The sequence below is a fragment of the Schistocerca americana genome, chromosome 2, assembly GCF_021461395.2.
Source record: "Schistocerca americana isolate TAMUIC-IGC-003095 chromosome 2, iqSchAmer2.1, whole genome shotgun sequence".
NCBI classification, from domain to species: domain Eukaryota; kingdom Metazoa; phylum Arthropoda; class Insecta; order Orthoptera; family Acrididae; genus Schistocerca; species Schistocerca americana.
This window is the reverse complement of record NC_060120.1, coordinates 11,127,987-11,146,746: the sequence shown is the minus strand read 5'-3', so window position 1 is coordinate 11,146,746 and position 18,760 is coordinate 11,127,987. Positions and strand designations below refer to the sequence as shown.

The following is an 18,760-nucleotide window of genomic DNA, read 5'->3' as shown; positions in this document are numbered from 1 at the left end:
ATCCCATGGTTTTTGTCACCTGATTGTATTTATCTGCAATCGAATCCGTAAGAAAGCTATCAAATTTGGCGGTTGAGACAGAGATCGCACCACAGAACGAGCGATAGAACTCACGTGACCCGAACGCCAGCCGAACGTGGTTGTAACGTTTGGAACACCCCCGTTTAAATTGCTTTACTGGATTTTGAGTAATTTATCGAAGCCGCCAAACAGTTAATTGTTATGATTATATGACCGTGTGCTTAATGGAAGAAAGGCTATCGGTTTTTCTGCTGGTTTCGGGGGTGTTTCAACCGAGTGAGGCTGTTCTGAGATTGAATAGTGGAACGATCGAAAGTTTGTCTATTATTAAGGACCACAAAGGTTGCGATGTACAAACCGTATATTTTCTACTAACACACAAATTCTGAGGCAGTTGCTACCTTCGCCTTACACATTTAATTACGGTTATGTCTTTTATTAGTCGTTGATTTTAGGTACTACGTCACACGCAATGATGATGGTTAACATTCACAACAATCCTCACTGCAATCCATGGTTGTTGCTGGCCGACGCGGTTGACGCGAAACACGTAATTCGGCACTTGTCACTTTTGGTTTCGTATCACTCGCGAATCGGTATCTATGAGGGTCCACCCCACGACGATTAGGGGGACGCGCTCATCTGTCATACACCGATGAATTTACCGTTTACTACTCACTCGTCCACCATTCTTGCCCGTCTCTCCAGTACCACTTCTCACTCGACACTCGTCTCACTGCCTCCTGCAGCGCTCGACAATCGACTCCTGTCTGCTATCGACCTGAATGTCGGCTACTAGCACCTATGTTTGTGGGATCACGGATCCCTTACAAGTTCCTCGTAACGCGAGGTGTTTACCTGCTGTACGTTGCAGGTGAGCGCCCTGGAGATGGTGGTCGGCCTGGTGGTGGTGTCGGCGGCGCTGGTGGGCTACCTGTGGTGCCTGGTGCGGCGGCGGCTGGCGCTGCGCCGCTGGGGCGTGCCGGCGGCGGCCGGGGGCGGCTCCCCGCTGGGGCACCTCTGGCCGCTGGTGACTGGCGCCGCCTCGGCGCACGAGCTGCTGCGCCGCCTGTACGAGAACACACGAGGACTGCCGTGCGCCGGCGTGTTCGCCGGGCCCTGCACCGCCGTGCTGCTGCTCAGGGACACCGAGCTGGTACGCCACGTCACCGTGCGGGCGTTCGCCGACTTCTGCGACCACCACGCCGTCAGCGGCGACCCGCTACTCGCCGGCAGCCTCATGTTCCTCCGAGGTGCTGCCACCTTGCTCGCCTGAACTCAAAACCGTAACGTTGTTATTACTAACGAAAACTATGACATAAAAAGAATAAAGTTAAAAGCGAAGGCACTCACAGATGGTTCTGCAAAAACGCAAGTCAACTGGTCTGTGGAAGAGTATTCTTTATGTGGCATTGTAAACTTTGCGTATTATGCTAGTATACGCCTCCATAGCTGAGCGGTCAGCGTAGATGGCTGCCATGTGGAGGACCCAAGTTCCAGACTACTAATTCACAGATCAGACTTTAAAAGAGCAATCAGATCCTTTCGAAATTTCTAAAATCAATAGACCAAATGACTATTTAGGTTGTTGTGTAGAATACATGAGATTGCATACGTACCACCAGAATTTTGGAAAGAATAGGGCCCGAATAGAGCACGGACAGGTAATTGTGACAACTATCGCACAGTTAGCTTAACAGCTCATGCATCCACGTTTACAAACAATAATATACAGAACACTGGAAACGAAAACCGAAGATCTCTCAAGTGACAGTTTTCTTTTAGGAAAGGTAAAGACATCAGACATGCAATTCTGGCGTTCCGCTTGGTAATGGAAACGAGACTTAAGAAAATCAAAAAGCGTTCATAGGATCTGTCGACATAGAAAATCGTCCGACAATTACACATTAGAAGTGCTGAGAAGAAAAGGGAACCGTAAGAAAAGACAGACAACACAGTGTATGCCAAAAGAAAGAGACTAGAAGAAGAATGGAATTAAAACGGGATGTAGTCTTTCGCCTGTACCGTTCAGTCTCAACATCGAAAAGTTCAAGAATGCAGTTAAAGCTGAAGGTGAAAATATATGAATGTTAAAATCCGCATATGACTTTGCTGTCCTCGCTGAAAGTGAAGAGGAATTAGGGACCTGTTCAATGGAACGAACTGTCTAATGACTATGGACTGAGAGTAAATCGAATAAAGACGAAAATAGTGAGAAGCAGCAGAAATGGGATTAGCGATGAACTTAAAATCAAAATTGCCGACCACGAAGTCAAGGAATTCTATTTCCTTCGAAGCAAAAAAACAAACTAGGTGACATAAGAGGTTAACTTTTTTTTGAGTCATCAGTCTTCTGACTGGTTTAATACGGCACGCCGAGAATTCCTCCTGTGCTAACCTCTTCACCTCATAGTAGCACTTGCAACCTACGTCCTCAACTATTTGCTGGATGAAACTTTCTGGCAGATTAAAACTGTGTGCCCGACCGAGACTCGAACTCGGGACCTTTGCCTTTCGCGGACAAGTGCTCTACCATCTGAGCTACCGAAGCACGCCTCACGCCCGGTACTCACAGCTTTACTTCTGCCAGTATCTCGTCTCCTACCTTCCAAACTTTACAGAAGCTCTTCTGCGAACCTTGCAGAACTAGCACTCCTGAAAGAAAGGATACTGCGGAGACATGGCTTAGCCACAGCCTGGGGGATGTTTCCAGAATGAGATTTCCACTCTGCAGAGGAGTGTGCGCTGATATGAAACTTCCTGGCAGATTAAAACTGTGTGCCCGACCGAGACTCGAACTCGGGACCTTTGCCTTTCGCGGACAAGTGCTCTACCATCTGAGCTACCGAAGGACGACTCAAGCCCGGTACTCACAGCTTTACTTCTGCCAGTATCTCGTCTCCTACCTTCCAAACTTTACAGAAGCTCTTCTGCGAACCTTGCAGAACTAGCACTCCTGAAAGAAAGGGTACTGCGGAGACATGGCTGGATGTATTCCAATGTCTGTCTTCGCCTACAGTTTTCGCCCCTATAGCTCCTTCTAGTACGATGGAATTCATTCCCTAATAGCTTAACAGATGTTCTATCATCCTGTCCCCTCTCCTTGTCAATCTTCTCCACATATTCCCTTCCCCTCCGATTCTGCGCAAAACCTGCTCATTCCTTACCTTATCAGTCGACCTTATTGTCAGCATTCGTCTGTAGCACCACATCTCAAATGCTTCGATTCTCTTCTGTTTCGGTTTTCCCACAGTCCATGTTTCACTACCATGCAATGCTGTACTCCAAACGTACATACACAGAAATTTCTTCTTCAAATTAAGGTGTATGTAGGATAGTAGCAGATTTCTCTAGCCCAGAAATGTCCTATTTGCCAATGCTAGTCTGGTCTTAATATCCTCCTTGCTCCATCCGTCATTGGTTATTTTGCTACCTAGGAAGCAGTATTCCTTAACTTCATCTACTTCGTCACCATCAATCCTGATGTTAATTTTCTCTCTGTTCCCATTTCTGCTACTTCTCATTACTTTCGTCTTTCTTTACTCTCAGTCCATATCCTCTACTCATTAAACTGTTCATTCCATTCAGCAGATCATATAATTCTTCTTCACTTTCACTCAGGGTAGCAATGTCGTCAGCGAATCGTATCATTGATATCCCTTCACCTTGAATTTTCATTCCACTCCTGAAACTTTCTTTTATTTCCATCATTGTTTTTCGATGTACAGGTTGAACAGTAGGGGCGAAACACTACCTCCCTGTCTTACACCTTTTTAATCCGAGCACTTCGTTCTTGGTCGGCCATTCTTTTTATTCCCTCTTGGCTCTTGTACATATTCTATATTACCCGTCTCTCCCTATAGCTTACCCCTATTTTTCTCAGAATTTCGAGCATCTTATACCATTTTACATTGTCGAACGCTTTTTCCAGGTCGACATATCCTACGAACGTATCTTGATTTTTTATTTATTTTACTTCTGTTATCAACCGAAACATCAGAATTGAGTCTCTGGTGCCTTTACCTTTCCTAAAACCGAACTGGTCTCGTCATCTAACACATCCTCAATTTTCTTTTCCATTCTTCTTGTCAGCAACTTGGATGCATGAACTGTTAAGCAGATTATGCGATAATTCTCGCTCTTGTCAGCCATTGCAGTCTTGGGAGTATTGTGAACAATATTATTCTGAAGGTCACATGGTATGTCACCAGACTCATATATTCTACACACCAACGTGAATAGCCGTTTTGTTACCACTTCCCCAATGACTTTGGAAATTCTGATGGAATGTTATCTACCGCTTCTGCCTTATGTGATCGTAAGTCCTCCAAAGCTGTCTTAGATTCTGATTCTAAGACTGGATCCCCTATCTCTTCTAAATCGATTCCTGTTTCTTCTTCTATCACATCGGACAAATCTCCCCGCTCATAGAGGCCTTCAATGTACTCCTTCCCCTATTCTTTCTCTCTTCTGCATTTAACAGCGAAATTCCTGTTGCGCTCTTGATGTTACCATCCTTACTTTTAACTTCACCAAAGGTTGTTTTGACTTTCCTGTGTGCTGAGCCAGTCCTTCCGACAATCATTTCATTTTCGATTTCTTCACATTTTTCATGCAGCCATTTCGTCTTACCTTTCCTGCACTTTCTATTTGTTTCATTCCTGAGCGACTTGTAATTCTGTGTTCCTGAATTTCCCTAAACATTTTAGTTCTTCTTTCTTTCTTTCATCGATCAACTAAAGTATTTCTTCTGTTACCCACGGTTTCCTCCTCCTTCTTTGTACCTGCGTTTTCCTTTCAAACTTCTGTAACTGCCCTTTTTGGAGATGTCCATTCCTCTTCAACGGTACTGCCTACTGTGCTATTCCTTATTGCTGTATCTATAGCCTTAGAGAACTGCAAGCGTATCTCGTCATTTCTTAGTACTTCTTTATCCCACCTCCTCACTTATTGATTCTTCCTAACTAATCTCTTAAACTAAACTTCAGCCAACTCCTCATCACCACTAAACTCCGATATGCGTCTATATCTGCTCCTGGGTACGTCTTACAATCCAGAATCTGATTTCGGTTGACTAGCACAAGCGAAGAAGGCATTGCTGGCCAAAAGAAATCTACAAGTATCAATCAGACTCGTTAATTCGAGGAAGAAACTTTTGAGAATGCACGTTGTGCGTTGTATGGTAGTATATCAACGACTAAGGGAAAACCGGTAAAGACGAAATCAAAGTGTCTAAGATGTGATACTGAAACGTCCCCTTTTGAAAAAATTATACAAGACTGTGCTTATCCTGACACACAATATTTTTAGCGCAACGCAATCTGACTTTCAAAAATCCCTACAAAGGAATGGCCCTGACTAACATTAACCTATACCTTTCACAAATCACTTACCTCACCAAAGATCTTCGTTACTTGAACTACTGCAATACAGCGAGCGCCATTACTGCCAGCTAAATAAAAGATTCAAACTACTGAAGGCAATAACTACTGATAGGCATAGTTAGCAAATGAAAGATTTTAATAGAGAACAAACAATGTATTTACCTTAATTGTCATCAAAAGTCATAATATATATAGCAGTTCATGACATCCAGTCTTACAAATTTCAAAACTCCGCCATTTCTCTCCCCACATCCACCACTGCTGGCGGCTCACCTCCAACTGCGCAACGCTACGCGCTGTTCACATCCAGCTACCCAACACTACAATGGCAGACAACAATGCAAATTAGCCACAGACTGCACACAGCACAGCCAGTGATTTTCATACACTGCGCTACGTAACGTTGCCAATAAGAAAACATAAACAGCCTACTTACATAGCCCCCATGCTCCCCACAAAAAATTTTACAAATTGTTTTGGGCAGTGGCCAATAATGATTTGATAAAATTTTTCATAACTACAATAACAAAGATATCAAATACACACACTTATTGATACAACGTTGGTCAAAAGCTAAAATTTTCTCACAGTCCATAAAGACAGTCCTGATCATTCATCCCAGTAAAATTGCAGTGTTGTTTTTTTTTTCTAAAAGTCTGAGCAGTAAAAGAGAATGCACACAGAAGTAGTGGATTTTCATGCAGTCTTGATGAGTAGTGTTGTCCTTCCAACGGAAAGACAGTGCTGACTCTTGACGTGCAGACCTTTAATAGGCCACAACAGAGCAAACCCACCGCAGAGTCAGTTGAAGTTTGGAAGAATGTTGGTAGGTAGGTCGTCACAGAGTAGACCCACTGTAGTCCTGGTAGAGATTATGGTATTGGTGGGCCACCAGAGGTGCAAACCCCCTGCAGTCCTTGTAGAAATAATGGTATTGGTGGGCCACCAGAGATGCAGACCCACTGTAGTCCTTGTGGAGACGGCCAGCAGCCATCTGTTGCGACTGTGCAGGTGCACAATCACCATCGAAGAGTCATGTGGACAATATAGCAAGTCCATAAACCACCACTTGTGCACTCACAAAGTTTTGGAATTGTCCTTAGAACCAGCAATGCTGTTAACCAGTCCCTTGCTGAATTATCAACACATGTGCAAACACTAACAGTCCCTACTTCTCACATATTGCCCATATACTATGACCAACAGAAACGTGTGCAGTGTAATGGAACTTACAAGTTAATAATATGCTGAACTGGTGTCAATTACAATTTTATAACATAAGAATACAATTACGAAGGTACAAAATACATCATTAAAGAACATAACAATACAGATAACATTTGTAGTACAGGCTTTACAAAAGACTCGAAATAACATATACATCAGTGTTACAGGAATTATGACATGAGTATATACATAAAAGATCAGAATAACTTTCGAAACATCAACTTCACACATGAGCATTAAAACAGAACAGAATAAATAATGTCTAAACATCTTTACAAAGAAAATAACATATTATCAGGAAAATTCTACAATGTAACTCTTATTAGCTAAACACATTAAGACAGGAAAAACACGAATTCACATAGTGTAATAACACAAAAATACAGGACAGGGTTTGTTTTAAGTGTGACATTTGGTACTGCAGTCCACCCCAAAACTTCATTCCATATATCTTTCCTCTTATTTCAACATGTGTTTACACCAAAAAAATTCTATACAATCTTGCTTTCTGTATTTATATGTTCACACATTCCTTACCTCGTTATTTATTTTCCATTATCTTACCTCATCATTTATTTCCAAGAAAATCCTACCTAAATCTGTTGTCCCTAAACCCTACTTTTTTGGTTCACATTCTCTTTCAAAATACTTTTTTGGCCAAACCATTTTTTTATAGCTTTTCAATGCATTTCTTCCAATTCATCACAACTTGTTCTCTTATATGGCCTACCCCATCTTAAGCTAACTTAAATCTACTGAGCTCAGATGCTAAACTAAGAGACGAGGCAATGCAGCAGCACAAAACAATTAACACAAACAGCAATGACAAAAAAATGCAAATTGGCAAAGCAAGCAGCAATATTACAACTAATATAAGGCAATGAGCAGCAAACAAGAAAAATAAATCAGTAGTAAAACTGGCTTAACAGAGTAATGTAAAGTGAAATTTAGTAGCACTATGCCTGGCAAACAGCGGCAGCAAATGAAATAAGTTATACCTAAACATGACAAAGCTCAAGCAGAAAAAATATTACACTAAAAATGGCCATGTTTAATACCTATGTCACATCTTAACACTAGAGTGATGCATCACAAAAACTTACTCTGCAAGAAAGTTACCAAGTCATTAAAAAAATTATTTATGCAATTCCTGTGAAGGGAAATGTCTATTTGTGCTCTCTTTTCTAAGAAAATATATCATAAACGTATTCTTCACTGGCTCTGTAGACAGAATATAGTGATATTAGTACATCTATTAAATTTTATAATAACCAATGCTGCAGTGCAGCTAGAAACTAGATATTAAAGAGAATGAGCAAATATGTACAAAGGAAGGCATGAAACATCATTCATTAGCCATATGGCATTTCATAAGGTAGTAAAAAAAAATCTCTCAACTAGAAAGACAGTAGTCATAATCAGGTGTATAGACATAAAAATATTTCTCGTCATTTCCTTAGGCATTTCAGTAAATATCATAAATTAAGACCTCCACAGTGTTATCATATGTTTTCAAGTTTGAGCGTGTCGTATTTGCAATACTTTCTACAAAGGAATGTCAATAGCGAGGATAATGGGCTCTTTTTTTTTTCTACCTGTGCCTCTGAAAGGCACACACTAATGGCTTTTTTCCAGGCGACTGTCACGCAGCTGGGTGCCCACGATGCATTATGCGAAGGTGGTCACTTAACTTTCTTACTGAAATATTTACGACACCAGTTTGCACTACAGTGACAGTCTCATATAAAAATTTCACAGGTCGAGAATTTGCGTTGCAAATCTGTAGAAACAAAATCCTGTAAATATAACAGTGTCCAAAAAATTTTGCTGGCATTGTGATACATTCACGCATTTACACACATTTCATTACTCTTAAAGTACGATTCTTGGTTTCCAACATCCATTTTACAAGTCAGAGTCCCTAACCAGTACTTATTATTCCTTACCTTATTACACATGTACATATTCGTCGACACTTCTTCAATATTTCATCATAATAAATACGTAGCACAAGCAAATTCCTCATATAGCATCAGCTTATTGATCATAAACATACCTCAACAGCATAATACACGTTATCTTCACAATAATAACATCATAACAGATCAATCACATCTCAAAATCGTCGCAGCTTCTTTCAATAATTTCAAGACCTTCAATAAAGTCATCTACCTCAAACGTACTTTAAAAATCATGATCCCATACCAAATACATCATTCAAAGCTCTCATAGTATCTCAATGGTTCTGAAAAAATATGAACAGTTCACAAAGTACAGACAAAAATACAATTCCATAAGTATGTAGTTATCCAACTGTGTAATTGTGTAAACATGTGTCATTGATGTAGTAAAAAAATGTTTGTTTCTCTGTTAAATAATCAGATAGCTATGTAATTTATGTGTTAGAGAAATATGGTACCGATGTGTAAAGTTGTATAAGCAAATACCATATTAGCTAGGGCTCCATGTGCTTGCCAAACACATGGTACACAAAGTAGGCGTGTATCCCCCTGAGGATTAATGTAATTATACCATCTGTTTTCCTTTCCAGAAGAATTCAGAAAAACTGTGCAGATATAAAACAGAAACACGGCAAAAGCAACATTGTAAATTGTCACTCATTAGTAGCGTCATGATAAAATCGTGTAGCTGTCACTTAAACTAACCACTGTGTTATCTGGTATCTCACAGAAAGTACTTTAAATCCAGAATGTATTTTCAAGTAAACCAAAATGTTGCATTAAAATCTCATTAGCAGTACCAGTATATGTTCTAAGTATGTAAGCCTTATAGTCGTTACGTAATCGTGCAACTAACAAGCAAGAATGTTCAGACACAGTAACACTGTGACGTCTGTTCACTATAACAATGCATCGTAATTTATATTTAAATAAGTTCTCTTGGTTCTTGACTGGATATTTAACTTCAAACATTGTTGCATGGTAACAGTTTCTAAGTCTGACAAAGCATACTAGAAATGTGAAGTGAAAAGTTTTATGGCAAAGACAAAGTTAAAAAGCAGATTATCTTTCAATAAACGGTTTTACATGTGAAATGTGGTGCAAACCTTTACTCTTCCTAGTACGCAGAGTCTCAACTTCAAAGTAATTATCATGTTGTATACGTCGATAAGAAATGCTAAAATTTTTCTCAAGGTTAGCGTCTATGTTATTTTTCCCTGAGCCAGCCGGCGCACGTGGCTGCCTGCGGTGCGAATCATTGTCTCTTTGTTGGCGCGCATCGTTATTGGGATTAGGAGACCTAACTTCTACAAATTCACCTTGACGAGAAGGCCCTGCCCTGTTCGAATAACGCCAGTTTTGATGAAATTCAGGTCTGTCGTTACGATTATATCGTCTGTCGTCATGTCGGTAGATTCCATAGTTTCTTTCTTGTCGGTCACATGGTGGAGAATTTCTCCCTGAATCGTAACTGCGCGCTCGACCGTTGCGTCTAACGTTATTCTGTCTCCCTTGATAATAATTATTTTGGTTCCCATATTGTCTGTTTCTCTGATTGTCTCTGTGATAGTCACTCCTGCGGAGAGGTGACCTTTCCCTGTAATTATTACTACTCTGCCAACGGTTCTCATATGGGTGGTGTCTGTTTTGGTCACGATTTGTGTTGTGAGAATAGCCTTGTCGTGTCCAGTTATTATTTCTTTCATCGCAGAATTGCGACGGATGTGACCTGTAATTCTTGTGTTCCTGTTTTCGCGTTCTGCGGTTGTCAGTGTCAATTTCTAATTCTTGTAAGAGTCCCTGAAAACCTTCAACCTCGTCTTTGCAACGTCCTGCAAAATAATATGTCGCAAATGTTCAGGCAATTTGATTAAGCAAACGCGGATGAGTTCTGAGGGGCTGCATGGGTTTGACAGGTACTGATTCTTGTGCAACATATCTTCAAAATATTTCACAAGACTGGAAAATTCAGATTGTTCGAAATGTTTCATCATTATGATGCTATGTTTTACTCGGTCTTGTGTAGCTTGAGACCAATATGCTGAGAGGAAGGCATGATAAAATTCTCCTTCACTGTGGCAATCGTGAATGACCGATCGCATTCTTACACCTGGTTCATTCTCTAAAGAGCCACACATAAATTCTAATCTGTGCTCTAATGACCAGTTGGGAGGAAAACAATGAGAGAATTGATGGAGCCATGCTTGTGGATGAATGTCGTTGCCAGAATTCTTAAATATTTTGAATTTACGTGTAGTAATGAACAGCTTATAGTCAAAATCATCATGTCGGCGAGTCGCATGTCGGTCATTGTTATGTCGTTTCGGCGGTTCCATCTCAAAATTCGGTGTACCTTGCCAATTTCTTTCATAATTTCCGAAGTGCACTGTGTGATTATTTTGCGGCTTTTCCGTATTTCTAAGTCCCTCTTCCCGTGTTGGAGCGCGAGTGTCCTCTGAAATATGTAATTTTTGTATTACTTGTGCCAACTGATCTTGTACTTCCCGGATTTCTCTTTTGTACTGTGTATTGATTTGATTTTGATTTTGTTTGAATTTTCTAATTTGTTCATACTCTTCAGTGTCCGTGAAGGCTACAGGTCTTGTGTCATTCAGATCATCATCTACCTTTGTAGATAAGTTAGTGAACTGATCTGAAAGTTCGTCTACTTCATCCGATAGTGAAATTATTTCCTCTGTGTGTTTTTCTGAGCCAAGTTTCAGAGTGTCCATTTGTGTTGAAATCGTATCTTCTGTGCCCTTTAAGGTTTCCTGAGTTTTTGCAAGTTGCGTAACCGAATCAGTAGATGCAACTGAGTCAATTTTAGCTTGCAAGGTGTCGTGATTTTCATGAACAATAGTTAGCAGTTCTTTTATGGCAGCTACGTGATTCTGTAATGCATTTTCATGACGCGAAAAAATAGGTTGGAAATGCTCTCAATTTTGTGTTTATACGTCATTACAGACTTTTTGACATTTCGATTAAATGGTATGTAACTCAGTAGTTAAAGCTTCACGTGTTTGTTCAAGTGTGGTGTCTAACTTCCTAAGATTTTGTTCCATTGTGTCTAACTGTTGCTGTGTTTGTCTCTGGTGTTGTTCCATTGTGTCTAACTTTTGAAGATTTTGTTTCATTGTGTCTAACTTTTGAAGATTTTGTCCCATTTGTTTCTGATTTTGTTCAAGCGTTGTGTCTTACTTTTGTAGCCTTTGTCCCATTTGTTGCATTAACTGTAATAACAGTGCACTGGTGTCTGAAACATGTTCCTCAGTGCTATTCGGCAGTGCATTTGAACCGGCAATATTCGCATTTTGAAAAGCAGAAAATGTGTCTTGATTTATTTGAGAAAACGGTGAGGACGCAAAACCTGAATCTACAGTATTTGCAAGATTACGTCCTGTCATTTCTGAATCCTGAGGCGAGCTGTTGCCGACCGATCGATCGATAATGCTTCCCTGTTCACTAATTGTTTCACTGCCTACACCATTATTTGCAGCCCGCTCCATTTCCCTATGCATAATTACCAAATTACTACTTTGAACATTAGTTAATTCATTACATGGTGGCGCTAACACACTGCTTTCGTCTTGGTGGTGGTGGTTAGTGTTTAACGTCCCGTCGACAACGAGGTCATTAGAGACGGAATGCTTTCGTCTTCACTGTCATTTCTCAGTTTACATTGGAGCCTAGTATTACGTTTTTCACACGCCATTATTGTCACAATATTTCACACGACAACACAGAAAAACATAGTTTGAACAGCAAAAATAAGAGAACACATTAACATAGCACTGAAAATAATGTCTAGTTAATTGCAAGCGCAGCTGCGAAATACTTGGTGCAAATCTACATGCATGTCACAACTGTTTTACTGTACAACAATGAAAAACTACAATTACAAAGGAAATTCTCACTATGATTATGCGCTAGTAATAAACAAAGGCTACACTAATTACACAAACTACAAGAAAAAAATTAGAAGATTCCAGTGGGGTATCCTCGGCTAAGGGTCGACATATGAAACGTCCCCTATGAAAACTTATACAAGACTGTGCTTATCCTGACACACAATATTTTTAGCGCAACGCAATCTGACTTTCAAAAATCCCTACAAAAGAATGGCCCTGACTAACATTAACCTATACCTTTCAAAAATCACTTACCTCACCAAAAATCTTCGTTACTCGAACTACTGCTATACAGCGAGCGCCACTACTGCCAGCTAAATAAAAGATTCAGACTACGGAAGGCACTAACTACTGATAGGCATAGTTAGCAAATGAAAGATTTTAATAGAGAACAAACAATGTATTTACCTTAATAGTCATAAAAAGTCATAATATATATAGCAGTTTATGACATCCAGTCTTACAAATTTCAAAACTCCGCCATTTCTCTCCCCACATCCACCACTGCTGGCGGCTCACTTCCAACTGCGCAACGCTACGCGCTGTTCACATCCAGCTACCCAACACTACAAAGGCAGACAACAATGCAAACTAGCCACAGACTGCACACAGCACAGCCAGTGATTTTCATACAGAGCGCTACGTAACGTTGCCAATAAGAAAATATAAACAGCCTACTTACAATACTACAGAAGAACTTGAAAGTAAAGCCGGCCGCTGGTGGCCGAGCGGGTCTAGGCGCTTGAGTCTGGAACCGCGCGTCCGCTACGGTCGCAGGTTCGAATCCTGCCTCGGGCATGGATGTGTGTGATGTCCTTAGGTTAGTTAGGTTTAAGTAGTTCTAAGTTCTAGGGGACTGATGACCTGAGATGTTAAGTCCCATAGTGCTCAGAGCAATTTGAACCATTTTTTTGAAAGTAAAATGAACTGATAATGTAAGGAATGAAGGTGTTCCCCATAGAATCGGCGGAGAAACGGACATATGGGAAAAACTAACAAGAAGGAGGGACAGGATGATAGGAAATGGGTAAAGGCACAAGGGAATAGTTCCATTGCTACTAGAGGAAGCTGCAGAGGATAAAAAAATTTATAAATCCAGCTAGTAATTGAAGGCGTATGGCACAAGGGCTACTCTGAGATGAAGAGGTTGACGGAAGACATCAATTCATGGCGGGAAAGGAGGGTTAGTTTCGTTGACACGGATAAGCTGGAACGTCTGGGAGTTGGCGGCCGTGCACATTCCAAATTACTTCAACTTACTTCCACGTGTCATTCATTTATATGGTATTACGACATGCTGGTATTTTTCTGGCCTCTCCACCCTTCACCCTCTAGTATTGGTTAAAGCAAACAGTCTTTGTGGATGTCAGTGGACCTGCTTTTAAAGGTAGAACGTTGTGCAACTTCTCCCCAGTTAGGGCCATAATTTTCAGAGATACTCGTTACGCCCACCGTTTGCGAGATGCCTGTTCTTCTAAGTCCGCTAATATCGAAGCTTAAAATTGGACGACAACCTTAACCTTTCTTCTCATATCTCGATTTAAAATGGTATCACCCGTAAGTACAGGGGGACCACAAAAGTACGGAAACACCACAAACATAACACATTACCATGGCTTATACGGTGTAGGAAAACCGTTGGCATTCAAAACAGAACAGCTTCCAGTCATCTCGGAATGGATAAATACATATTCTGTATGCCTTTCACTAATCATCGTTGAGGTGGGAAGCGATCACATACCATTCTCTCCACTGTAGACCACAAAGGCTTAATAATATTGAGGGCTGGTGATTGTGGTGGCTCATACGCACAAAACTAGTGCTGGACGATGCAAGCTGCGTTAACAGGAGATCTATCGCCTTGGAACACAGCATCACCATTGAGGAACAAACAGCGTACCAAGGGATGGATCTGGTCAGCCGAAATGGCTGCATAATCGTTCGCAGGAATCCGACCTCGCAGCGTAAACATGGGACACTTGGAATACCACGATGTGGCTGCCCTAATCACCACCGAACCCCCGCCATGCTTCACTCTTCTGACATTCAGTTCTGCAGTGACTTTGCAGAAGTCGTCCTCTTATTTTTATTCAAAATCCTCTTCATGACCGCCTATCACGACCACGCTACACACGCTGTTGTGACTTAGTGGATGATGCTTTTCCTCTTTCTCTTTATACGGTATAAATCTTCGATACTGCGCCTCCTGAAACACCAAACACATCGTCTCCCTTGATTACGGAAGCATTCACCTTACGTGCACCAACAATATTTTGCACGTTCGAATTCGCTTACATCCGACATAACCTACTCGCAACTACACTACGAGTAATACCTGTAACGTGCTGGGGGCGTTACACAAGTGCCATTCGTGGTAAATACAACAGCGCACCTTTTAAACATGCATTTCTCGAGGTGTTTCCATATTTTTGTCTAACGTCTGTATAATGAATTACCGGGGGAACATCATTGGGAAAACTGTGATGTTCCCAATTATTGCCGAGTAATGTTATTTGTGCTTATTTCCGAGCATCACGTGGTAATGACACGCTGCCATGTACCTGTTTTGTGTCTGCAGTATCCGTCCTCAGCGTTCCACTCCCCCCCCCCTCCCCCCTGGCCACCCATTCTTCCCCTGCCACCCATCCATCCTCCACCAATATTTTCCACGCAGCAGAAATGAGGAGTATGTTCGTGAAGGTCCCACAAAGTGCCTATACTTAATACGAATGACCGATTAAAACATGGAACATGAACGTCTATGGCATGATACACCTTTGCCTTCCGTACTCAGTAACTCGGTTGAGACAGAGCACGCATCGTAGATAAAAACAACTTTTTGTTTTTACTTTTCAGGAGAAAGTTGGCGCCGCATGAGAGCAACTCTGAGCCCTGCGTTCGCGTCTGGTCGAATAAAAGACATGATGGGACTCATGGCGCAAGTTTCTCGCAACATGGTGGACCACATAGACAGCATCATCAAAACAAGTAAGACAGAGCAACAATTGTAATTCCATAAAAGTACTTCCAACAACCTGTTAAAAAATGAAAACTTTTCTAGCCATTTATTAAGTTTCGTATTCATCAGCTCAATCATATTTCTGTCGTGTCACCGCCAGACACCACATTTGCTAGGTGGTAGCCTTTAAATCGGCCGCGATCCATTAGTATACGTCGGACCCGCGTGTCGCCACTGTCAGCAATTGCAGACCGAGCGCCACAACACGGCAGGTCTAGAGAGACGTCCTGGCACTCGCCCCAGTTGTACAGCCGACGTTCATAGGAATGGTTCACTGGCAATAACGATCTCAATTGCCGAGACGATAATTAGCATAGCTTTCAGCTACGTCATTTGCTACGACCTAGCAAGGCGCCGTATTCAATTGATATTTAGTATATGACGCATGTATCATCAAGAGCGATGTTATACAATTATGGATTAAAGATAAGTATTCCAGAAGCTACGTACTTTTCTTTATAGCATTCATTACGTATCCTGTTTCAGACCTCACGCCAGCCTGCGTGAGTTTAAGCGCGTGCCTTTCGGCTTCCTCTCATTGTGTCTAGGCTGTCTTGTCTAGACACAACAATTTCGGTGGTGGCGGTTCAGAGTTTTTGTGCGTTAACATCTACATCTACAATTATATTCCGCAAGTCACCCAACGGTGTGTGGCGGAGGGCACTTTACGTGCCACTGTCATTACCTCCCTTTCCTGTTCCAGTCGCGTATGGTTCGCGGGAAGAGCGACTGCCGGAAAGCCTCCGTGCACGCTCTTATCTCTCTAATTTTACATTCGTGATCTCCTCGGGAGGTATAGGTAGGTGGAAGCAACATATTCGATACCTCATCCAGAAACGCACCCTCTCGAAACCTGGACAGCAAGCTACACCGCGATGCAGAGCGCCTCTCTTGCAGAGTCTGCCACTTGAGTTTGCTAAACATCTCCGTAACGCTATCACGCTTACCAAATAACCCTGTGACGAAACGCGCCGCTCTTCTTTGGATCTTCTCTATCTCCTCTGTCAACCCGACCTGGTACGGATCCCACACTGATGACCAATACTCAAGTATGGGTCGAACGAGTGTTTTGTAAGCCACCTCCTTTGTTGGTGGACTACATTTTCTAAGGACTCTCCCAATGAATCTCAACCTGGCACCCGCCTTACCAACAATCAATTTTATATGATCATTCTACTTCAAATCGTTCCGCACGCATACTCCCAGATATTTTACAGAAGTAACTGCTACCAGTGTTTGTTCTGCTATAATATAATCATACAATAAGGGATCCTTCTTTCTATATATTCGCAATACGTTACATTTGTTTATGTTAAGGGTCAGTTGCCACTCCCTGCACCAAGTGCCTGTCCGCTGCAGATCTTCCTGCATTTCGCTGCAATTTTCTAATGCTGTAACTTCTCTGTAAACTACAGCATCATCCGCGAAAAGCCGCATGGAACTATCTACTAGGTCATTTATATATATTGTGAAAAGCAATGGTCCCAAAACACTCCCCTGTGGCACGCCAGAGGTTACTTTAACGTCTGTAGACGTCTCTCCATTGAGAACAACATGCTGTGTTCTAGAATGAGATTTTCACTCTGCAGCGGAGTGTGCGCTGATATGAAACTTCCTGGCAGATTAAAACTGTGTGCCCGACCGAGACTCGAACTCGGGACCTTTACCTTTCGCGGGCAAGTGCTCTACCATCTGAGCTACCGAAGCACGACTCACGCCCGGTACTCACAGCTTTACTTCTGCCAGTAGCTCAGATGGTAGAGCACTTGCCCGCGAAAGGCAAAGGTCCCGAGTTCGAGTCTCGGTCGGGCACACAGTTTTAATCTGCCAGGAAGTTTCATATCAGCGCACACTCCGCTGCAGAGTGAAAATCTCATTCTGGAAACATCCCCCAGGCTGTGGCTAAGCCATGTCTCCGCAATATCCTTTCTTTCAGGAGTGCTAGTTCTGCAAGGTTCGCAGGAGAGCTTCTGTAAAGTTTGGAAGGTAGGAGACGAGGTACTGGCAGAAGTAAAGCTGTGAGTACCGGGCGTGAGTCGTGCTTCGGTAGCTCAGATGGTAGAGCACTTGCCCGCGAAAGGCAAAGGTCCCGAGTTCGAGTCTCGGTCGGGCACACAGTTTTAATCTGCCAGGAAGTTTCATGCTGTGTTCTGTTTGCTAAAAACTCTTCAATCCAGCCACACAGCTGGTCTGATATTCCGTAGGCTCTTACTTTTTTCATCAGGCGACAGTGTGGAACTGTATTGAACGGCTTCCGGAAGTCAAGGGAAATGGCTCTACGTGGGAGCCTGTATCTAATATTTTCTGGGTCTCATGAACAAATAAAGCGAGTTGCGTCTCACACAATCGCTGTTTCCGGAATCCATGTTGATTCCTACAGAGTAGATTCTGGATTTGCAGAAATGACATGATACGCGAGCAAAAAACATGTTCTAAAGTTCTACAACAGATAGATGTCAGAGATATAGGTCTATAGTTTTGCCCATCTGCTCGACGACCCTTCTTGAAGACTGGGACTACCTGTGCTCTTTTCCAATCATTTGGAACCTTCCGTTCCTCTAGAGACTTGCGGTACACGGCTGTTAGAAGGGGGGCACGTTCTTTCGCGTACTCTGTGTAGAATCGAATTGAGATCCCGTCAGGTCCAGTGGACTTCCCTCTGTTGAGTGATTTCAGTTGCTTTTCTATTCCTTGGACACTTATTTCGATGTCAGCTATTTTTTCGTTTGTGCGAGGATTTAGACAAGGAACTGCAGTGCGGTCTTCCTCTGTGAAACAGCTTTGGAAAAAGGTGTTTAGTATTTCAGCTTTACACGTGTCATCCTCTGTTTCAGTGGCATCATCATCCCAGAGTGTCTGGATATGCTGTTTCGAGCCACTTACTGATTTAACGTAAGACCAGAACTTACTAGGATTTTCTGTCAAGGCGGTGCATAGAATTTTACTTTCGAATTCATTGAACGCTTCACGCATAGCCCTCCTTACGCTAGCTTTGACATCGTTTAGCTTCTGTTTGTCTGAGCGGTTTTGGCTGCGTTTAAACTTGCAGTGAAGCTCTCTTTGCTTTCGCAGTAGTTTCCTAACTTTGTTGTTGAACCACGATGGGTTTTTCCAACCCTCATAGTTTTAACATAGCTCCTTACCAAATATCTTAACAATGCTCACAAATTAATCAGGAAATGGCTTTGCAAGTTATTTTTTGGGAAAATTACGGTTCCTTAGAAATTTTTCATGATTCTG

At 42.0% G+C, this 18,760-nt stretch overlaps 1 protein-coding gene across 1 annotated transcript in view; it reads left to right on the top strand.

The window, feature by feature from the left end:
• Window positions 1-910: 910 nt before the first annotated feature.
• The window catches only part of LOC124596624 (cytochrome P450 9e2-like), a 75,912-nt gene continuing 58,062 nt past the window's right edge, over window positions 911-18,760 (top strand). The window contains exons 1-3 of the mRNA XM_047135850.1: window positions 911-967; window positions 1,079-1,274; window positions 15,358-15,489. Coding sequence (XP_046991806.1) covers window positions 911-967; window positions 1,079-1,274; window positions 15,358-15,489 — 385 coding nt within the window. The remainder of the gene's footprint in view (window positions 968-1,078; window positions 1,275-15,357; window positions 15,490-18,760) is intronic.